This window comes from Arachis stenosperma, chromosome 1 (assembly GCF_014773155.1).
Source record: "Arachis stenosperma cultivar V10309 chromosome 1, arast.V10309.gnm1.PFL2, whole genome shotgun sequence".
NCBI classification, from domain to species: Eukaryota; Viridiplantae; Streptophyta; class Magnoliopsida; order Fabales; family Fabaceae; genus Arachis; species Arachis stenosperma.
In genome coordinates, this window is record NC_080377.1 from 134,479,408 (window position 1) to 134,488,484 (window position 9,077).

At 35.1% G+C, this 9,077-nt stretch overlaps 1 protein-coding gene and 1 pseudogene across 1 annotated transcript; one reads left to right on the top strand and one right to left on the bottom strand.

Moving 5' to 3' along the window:
- Positions 1-446: 446 nt before the first annotated feature.
- On the bottom strand, positions 447-3,675 carry LOC130935418 (uncharacterized; annotated as a pseudogene).
- Positions 3,676-5,725: 2,050 nt separating this feature from the next.
- LOC130975310 (galactoside 2-alpha-L-fucosyltransferase-like) lies at positions 5,726-8,158 on the top strand. The gene is made up of 2 exons (XM_057900354.1): positions 5,726-6,156; positions 6,679-8,158. The coding sequence occupies exons 1-2, from the start codon at positions 5,886-5,888 to the stop codon at positions 8,133-8,135; spliced, it is 1,728 nt and encodes a 575-aa protein (XP_057756337.1). The 5' UTR covers positions 5,726-5,885; the 3' UTR covers positions 8,136-8,158.
- Positions 8,159-9,077: the final 919 nt, after the last annotated feature.

Here is a 9,077-nt window from a genome sequence, read left to right on the forward strand (position 1 = left end):
TAAAATAAAATTATAAGATAATATAAACTAATTATTTAAATTCATGTTTTTTTCTATAATTTTTCATCTAAAAGTGATTTTGAATAATGTAATCCAAACAATATTTAGTGTACTATAATTTATTTTGAATAAAAATGACTAAAACATAAACCACGTTAATACCAAATCACTTTTGATCAAAATCAATTTTATACAAATCTCCCTTTTACGAACGTTAATCCAAACATGTCTCTAACTTCTACAATAAGTGAATTATCCTATTCCTATTGATACTAATAGTTCAATTTCGAAAGCTAACAAGCTTTAATGTATGGCAAAAATTTTCTGCAAGAACTAATTTAGTTATGATGGATGTGTTAGGCATCCTTTGGATCAAGTAACATTGCAATCATGTTAACTAGCAATAAGTGAAAGGAATTTTCTGCCACATAGTAAAATAGAAAATTTTACTTGTAAGGTTTAAAGGTTTTGACAACCATAGTATCTGTCGATAGGTGCAAACCCTAAACCCTAACAACCCAATTAACAAAGCAAATTAATTAACTATACTGAATACATGAATTCCTATCAGATTGCAGATACTACATATACTAAGCTAGAATGCTAAGAAAACATTTGTCTCATCATAACTTCTTAAACACACCAACAATGTAACTAACATCAAAAGTTTTCAATCGAGATTTTTTTCCACAATTCCTCTTAAAATTCTTGTTAATTGATGCTTGCACATCTGCAGACACACCTGCTTCTGCCGTAGAACCATCACCTGTATTAGGGGAGGACCTCTTGGCTGGAGTCTCAGAGGAGCTATCATCGTTGCCCTCAACTACTAAATCTTATTGTTGACAGAAACTCGACAATTAGCAAGCAAAACATGAGCGACCTCTTGATCAGGTTTAATGATCTCTGTATAAGGTGGATATCAATAAAAAAAAGACATATAAACTTCTTACCTTGGACAGAGAAACTGCCCCATGCCATTGCTATTATCACCTATTTCAGTTGTAGAGGGATTAGGTACATGTTGAGAACACTGCAGGAATGAAGATCATTTGAAGGTAAGATGTTAGTTTCAACAGTATACTAATCAACACAGCTTAGTTCTAGTTCCAATCGCAACATGCTATACTTACAGAAGCATCGAAAGAAGAATTGGCAGAACCAAAACTGGACATGAGCCATTCATCATCTAAAATCTTTAAAACGTTGTATACCCCTTCCACGACATTAATATTCTTGTAGATGATGTTGAGCTTGAATAAGAACCTTTTGTCAACAATATTATCCAAGTATTTAGGATACGACTCTCCTTTTTTCCACCTCTTTACATGCACATAATAATTTTTTTATCAGTCCGGAAAACATACATTACAGGAGCAAAGTATTTTAAACTCTCATGAATTAGACTTACGCATAACTCTTTAATTATCACAGCAGCCTTTCCCACCATATGCTCTGCTTCTTTGTTCCACAGAAGGAGCTTCATACAACCACTTCCATTAGTCACGATTACTTGCAGCTTATACATGGAACAACATCTCAGCAGCACATCACCGCTAACAATAAAAACATGACCATATGCAACTACACTGAATTTCATAGTTCATGATATCAACCGAACCTTAAAAAAAGCAAACAAAGATTGGATACAAAACAGTTAACCTTAGTGTAGCCTTAAAGCCTACACGTCTACAATGATCACACCAATACCTATTTTTGCTCTCTAGAACTTTCTTTGGACATGTCTTACATGGCTTATAGGACCAGTCATCTTTACCAACCTTTAAAGACACAATGTTTCCCACAATCCAGTAGGAGGTTTTCTAAAAGAATGTTTCAAAATCAGTAACAAAACTTTATCGGCTTAAGTGATCAATTACAAACCTCACCTGTATCATATTAAGAACCTTCTCTATGGTGCGTATTGGGGCAATGCCTGTGTTGATTTCATCTGCCACAGAGTATTGAAGTTGCGATTGAAGAGGAATTATCCATTGTGCACACAACACAACCTCCTTTGCAAATTTGTAAAGAGTCCAAGAAGACTCATATAAATTAATATGGTTTTTAAATTATGTTTTATGAACTCATAACAGAGCAGCAATTTGGGCACTCTAGAGACACACCTTTTCTTGAAATCAATAACTTCGGGAAGGTTTGGATTGAAGTAACATTTGGAGACATAGTAAGTGCTTTGAACATTCACATAACTTAAGTATACATTCGACTTAAAGAGCTGAACAAACATTATGAAAGGCTCCCCATCATCTCGTACGAAGTGTGGAAGCACTTGGTCCACCGATTCCCCAAACAATGTACATTTAATCTTGTGCTTCTTGGAATGAAAGGCATAATACAATTCTAACAGTATTTTTGGACACTTAATATCCAGCATATGCCTGAATTAAATGACTGCAAAACAAAAACAAAATATACAACTAAAAGGAGAGACAAAATAGTAAATATTATTCTAGGCCTTCCAATTGTAGTGTAATACGCTTGCTTTCTTCACTCGTGCGTGTAATCATCCCCATAGCTTCTTCCTTTCCAACAACCTTTCTTATGTAATCTGCATATCACAATAAGGCCATTTAAATATAAACCTGTAATAAAATTCAAGATCATATCTTAACAAAATAAAAAGTATGTCGACGTAACGTACCAAACAACAAATTTTCATCCATTGGAGTATTTGTCTCAAGTTCAGCAAATGGACACATTTTGAATGGGTTAAAAGCAAAAGTCTCAATTGGAAGGACTTCCACGTCTGTCTTTGTATAGAAGCTAAACATGTACTTATGAGCAGTTGTCCTTACCTTCCCATTGTTAATTTTCACAATAAAATTTGGCATATTATACACGGCATGCTCTTTTATCCTCTCCCCGAACAAATCCAACCCATGCTTGCGTATCGTTGCATGAATTCTATCACCCTGCAAAACATTTTAAAACCAAGAAACTAAAACTTGTTAGAAAAGCACTCAAGAAGAAGATGCAACGTATAACAATCACTCATTCAATACCTGCTCATCTTGCAAAACCATTTCCAAGTTAAACACCTCATTCTGGTTTTACTGGCTGGAAAACTCATACAATTGGGCAACACCCACGACCAATGACCAAGTAAGCTTGGTTGGATTGATGTCTCTGATCAAGTTTATTTTTGCAGCCATTCTTTGCACTCTAAAACTGCTTCAACCAAAAGTTCTACCAGGTACAATTAACAATAGATTTATATTTTCCATGTAACCTGTACCATTCTAATATTTATATAGAGTTGTTTATCTATCAATGAATGGAACGAGCAGAAAAAATTGAGATTTTTAAAGAGTTCCGGTGAGCGTTAAAATGGGATGTCCCAAATCTAATCATTTATTAATCGCAAGTCTTTACACATGGGCAGAAAGATATGTTGCTTGCATCTGGAATTTAATTTTATTATAAACTCTGACCAACGAAGCCGTCGTCACCTCTACACTTTTTTTAGAAGGAATACTGTAACTACTTTATCCACTGAAATGTTACTTTTGCAAACAGTCCTGCTGAAAGGACAACAATTTTTTTTTCTTGGATGATAACACTGGTGGTGGACAATTTTTGGAGGCTTCTTTATGCAAAAGCCAATACATTGCAGTGGATTTGTATTTTCATTTTAATGGAAGGAACACTATTCATTGCGGACAACGTGTTATCACCTCTGAAACTTTAGAGTTAGGAGTTCTTAGTGAGAACACTCTTCAAATCTCGTGTACTGAACTGCTTAATTATTATATTTTAAATAGATATTAATCTCTAATACTTTCCTATTCTTTAATTAATGAGTATATATCCATTTTGGTCCTCAAAGAATTTTAAACTGGACACTTTAGTCCCCAACTAAAATTAATTACTCGATTGGTCCCTAACAATTAACTCCGTCAGTCACTTAAGTCCTTTACTCCGTTAATTCTAACAGAGGACAAAATAGACCCTGATAACTCTAACAGGGGACAAAATAGTCCCTGATCTCCTCTATTCGGAAACGACACTGTTCTCTCCCAAATTCCATCATATCTCGCATAACACTAACAGTCTAACACTGTAACTTCAAACTACACAATGCACACTCTATAAATTTAATGTTCACAAGAAAAAAAATCCTCCATGGGTTGAGTTGCGATGTGGTTTGTAATTTTAGAAAGATTGAATACTAGAAATAGATTATGTAAGTTTAAGATTGTACCAGAAGCGGAATCCTTTTATGTCTTATGTAAGGATAGATTGGAGACGGTACATCACTTGTTTTTTTCATGTGATCGTATATGAAAGTTGTGGGATCAATCTTGGTGGATTGGAGTGTGATTTGGGTTTGGCCAGGAACCACCAAAGAATGCTTTGAGGTGTGGATGGATAGAATGATAAGAAAAGATATGAAGGAAGTGTGGATGGTGTTATTTTTCCTGTAATATGGTGCACATGGAGATGTAGAAATAACATTGTCTTTAATAATGGAGTGTTGGTATTAGAGAAGTTAAAGGAGGAAGTTGTAGAATGCACAAATCGATGGTGTCAAGATCGACAATATAGGAGTAATTTATGTACTTATGAGTGCAAATATCAAGTCTAAGGTGAATAAGAAGACATATGAAGTTGATCTTTGATGCATGATTTACTGATCTATGAAAAAGGCCAATGATTTTGCAGAGTAAAAGTTGGAAGGAGAATGATCATGATTTGATGTTGTATAACTGATCGGATTCATCTTGAAGTGTCTTTGGAGAAGCTAAAATCATTATATTCTTTTGCTCCTTGTTTGTTATTTTCTGCTAGTTTTTATGTTTTCTTTGTAGTTATTGCTTTGTTTTTGTTACCAAAAATGTTGTCGGGGTTGGAGGTGATGTTATCAAAGACGTAGAAGTGGATACTTTTCGTGGGTGAAGTGCAGAGGAGGTGGATGTACCAGTCACAAAGATTTAGGAAGTGTGTGGTCCATGACATGTTGAGGTAGGTGCGACATGTGTGACAATTACACTATGACTTAATCTTGGAACTAAAGAGTAGGAAGAAAAAGATGAAAAAGAAGATTGTGAAGGTGAAGAATAAAAGTATGAATGTTAAGGTTATGCGAGATATGATGAAAATTGGGAAAGAACAGTGTCGTTTTCGAATAAAAGGGTCAGGGATCATTTTGTCCCTTGTTAGAGTTGTCAGGGATCATTTTGTCTCATGTTAGAGTTTTCAGGGACCATTTTGTCTTCCGTTAGAGTTGACAGAGCCAAAGACCTAAGTGACTGATGGAATTAATTGTTAGAGACCAATCGAGTAATTAATTTTAATTGGAGACTAAAATGTCTGATTTAAAATTCTTTGAAGACCAAAATGGATATATACTCTTAATTAATTCATGAAACGTGAGACTCACAGAATACCAAAAGAAAAAAAAAACGGTCATTGAGACATTATATGAAAAACTTTATTTTATTTTAAAATTGAAGGAGGCGGACAACACATAGCCATAAATAATGGCGATTGGTAGTGGAAGGTAACATTAACATAATAGAGCCACCGACAGCCAATTTTACATAAACACTAAGATTGTATTATTAATTCTTATTAAAGAAAAAAAATCATCCAAAAATGATGTATATTACAAAAGTAATATGAGCACATAAAGAATCAATTATGTAATTAATTCTATATGTGCTTGTATTTAATATATTTTAATGTATATTTGGTATTTTTATAATCTTTCTTTTCAAATGACTCTATTAAATTATGTCTTAACCTTAGTGACACAGCAACACTGTATGTATGAGTTAATCAGTTTTGGATTTAGATCATTGTTCAGTGTCTCTTGTTGAAGCAAGAACCACACCTATTACTCTTTAACTTTCTATGTGCAAGTGATGAAAAGGCTCATTACAATTAGGAATGTGGAAGAAGGTGGTGATGACACTGATGATGCATTGAAGAATCTGAATCTGAATCTGTCCTCAGATTTGGAGAAGAAGAATAATACTACTACTCTCCCTCTTATGCGTTTGATGGGGTTCTTTCTTGTTTCTTTCATGCTCTTCTCTGTGCTCTTCTCACTCTCTGTTGTTCTTAGAGACCCTCCCTCTGATGCTGTTCTAGAAGCTTCACCCACTATTACTACTACTGTCTTTCAGCAACAAGGTAATTTCTTCATCATTCCCAATGTTTCATTGTGTTAGCTACTTGGTTTAAGATTAACTTGCTTAATTTATTCTTAGCCTGGTGCATTTCAATTTTCTAAGCAAAATGGAACTTTGATTCAGAAAGTATAAGCATTGTTTTACTTCACTTGTGTTACCCTAGGGTACTCTGAGACAGCGACAGAAAATTCAATTATGATTTTTGTTTTGATGGTAAGCACTTGATCCAACAACAGAGTAGTTTTCTTGTCCTTTTAGAATTTGGTGATGAGAAGTGCACATGGAAAACAACAGAATTTAGATTTTTGTTTGAAGTTGGCTATCCAATTTCCTCTGTTATATTTGCCTCTATGATACCAAGATTTTAACTTTTTTAGGGTTCTTACATTTGATTGATTCTCTTTTCAATGTTCAATTCAACTCATACCCATGTCCAAAAATTTGTCTTTCTTGTGATTTAGTGCTTTACTATTTATTTGAATTCATTGTTAAGTAATGGAATTTGATGTTCTGTGACTTGAAGGTGTGAACAATATTTCCTCTGATTCTGTTGAGAAGCCAATTGATAAACTGATTGGTGGCCTTCTAATCGATGGATTCGATGAAAGATCTTGTCTCAGCAGGTATCAAACAGCCAATTATCACAAAGGACTATCAGCTAAACCTTCTTCTTACCTTATTTCTAGGCTAAGAAAATATGAAGCTCTACACAAACAATGTGGACCTTATACCGAAGCTTATAACAAAACTGTGAAAGAACTCAGGTCTGGTCAGTTTTCCAAGTCCTCACCTTGTAAATATGTTGTGTGGATTTCATTTAGTGGATTGGGGAATAGGATATTGACCCTAGCTTCTGCATTTCTTTATGCTCTCCTTACGGACCGAGTTCTGCTGGTCGATCCGGGAGTGGATATGGTTGATCTCTTTTGTGAACCATTCCCAGAAGTGTCCTGGTTTCTCCCTCCTGATTTTCCTCTCAAAAGTCAGTTTCATGGTTTCAATCAGAAATCTGAACAATGTTATGGAAAAATATTGAAAAACAACTCGGTTGCGAGTTCAACTTTGCCGCCGTCTTTTCTCTACCTTCATCTAGTCCATGACTATGATGATGAAGACAAGCTTTTCTTCTGTGATGAACAACAAAATTTCCTCAAGAAAGTACCATGGTTACTCATCAAAACAGATAATTACTTCACTCCATCTCTATTCTTGATGCCGTCTTTCGAGCAGGAACTGAAGGACCTATTCCCAAACAAAGAAACAATTTTCCACTTCTTGGGCAGATACTTACTCCACCCAACAAACAACGTGTGGGGACTAGTTGTAAGATACTACGAGTCTTATTTAGCCAATGCCAATGAAAGAGTTGGCATACAAATTCGAGTGTTCGACACAGATCCTGGCCCATTCCAACATGTATTGGATCAAATCTTAGCTTGTACATTGAAGGAGAATCTCTTGCCGGATGTTAACCGCGAAGACGACATAGTGAGTCCATCAGAAACACCGAAATCGAAAGCGGTGCTAATGACATCCTTAAATGCTGGCTATTTTGAAAAGGTAAGGGACATGTATTGGGAATATCCTACTGTGACAGGAGAAGTTGTTGGAATTTACCAACCAAGCCATGAAGGACATCAACAATCCGAGAAACAGATTCATAACCAAAAAGCTTGGGCCGAAATGTACCTCTTAAGTTTGAGTGATGTGTTGGTTACTAGTTCTTGGTCTACTTTTGGATATGTTGCTCAAGGTCTTGGAGGCTTGAAGCCTTGGATACTCTACAAGCCCGAGAACCGAACTGCTCCGAATCCTCCTTGCCGGCGTGCCATGTCAATGGAACCGTGTTTCCATGCTCCTCCATTCTATGACTGCAGGGCTAAGAGAGGAATTGACACAGGTGAACTTGTTCCTCATGTGAGGCACTGTGAAGATATGAGTTGGGGTCTTAAGCTTGTAGACAGAGACAATTTTGATTAAATTTAAGCTTATGATTATTAATATGTCTTGTATGTTTTTGTGAACTATCTAAACTTAAAAAGTCTAGCAAATTTGTTGTATGATAGAATGAGCAAATTCCTTTCACACATGCCTAATTAAATTTAAGCAATTCACTCAACTATGTTAAATTATCTAATGTTTTGTAACTATTATTTTCACATAAAGAACTTTATGTGAATAATCACATTAAATTTGGTTTCATCAATCCATTTAATTGGAAACAGACTAGCTCTTTCTTTTTAATGTTAATCACAATAGTCATTTATTCGGCAGGGATATAATCTATTTTAAGCTCATACGGCACACAATTGATACTTTTTATTGTTATTTTTATGCCTCTTAAGGGACACTTTTGAGTCTAAGTTTAACCAATATTACATTTTGTTTTTTCTTTTGGGTGCGATCAATAGGCTAAAAAATTTTGATATGGAAGCAAAATGAGTGATATACTTTAATATGGTAATTTTTTGTGTTTTTTAAAATTATGGGAGTACACAAATCAGACCCTCCGATTTGTATTTAAAAAGTTGAAAAAAATTTAGAGTACACAAATCGGAGGGTCCGATTTATGTTAAAAATGTGAAAAAACTCAGAGTACACAACTCGAACCATGCGAGTTCTTGGGTGATGAAATTTTGCTTCACAAATCGTATGATTCGATTTGCAGCTATAGAATTTGAAATCTGAAACGTGGAATTCGGATCCTCCGGTTTTCTTGTTCTGGGTAATTTTTTTTTACATTTTGAGGGACATAACTCGCAGGGTCCGAGTTCTGCTTCCTCTGATCCCACACGAGGTGAAACACCCCTCCTCCCCCATACGCAAGTCCAATACTTCCTTTACTTTCATATTCAAATTAAATTTCCCGCGATCAATACTATTGGTGTACTGATCAATACTAATATTTGTATCCTAGGATGA

Bases quoted from the DNA above. Each gene is read 5' to 3' on its own strand.
- LOC130975310 (XM_057900354.1), top strand. From the start codon at position 5,886: ATGAAAAGGCTCATTACAATTAGGAATGTGGAAGAAGGTGGTGATGAC. The intron at 6,157-6,678 runs GTAATTTCTTCA...TGTGACTTGAAG, and splicing joins TACTGTCTTTCAGCAACAAG to GTGTGAACAATATTTCCTCT.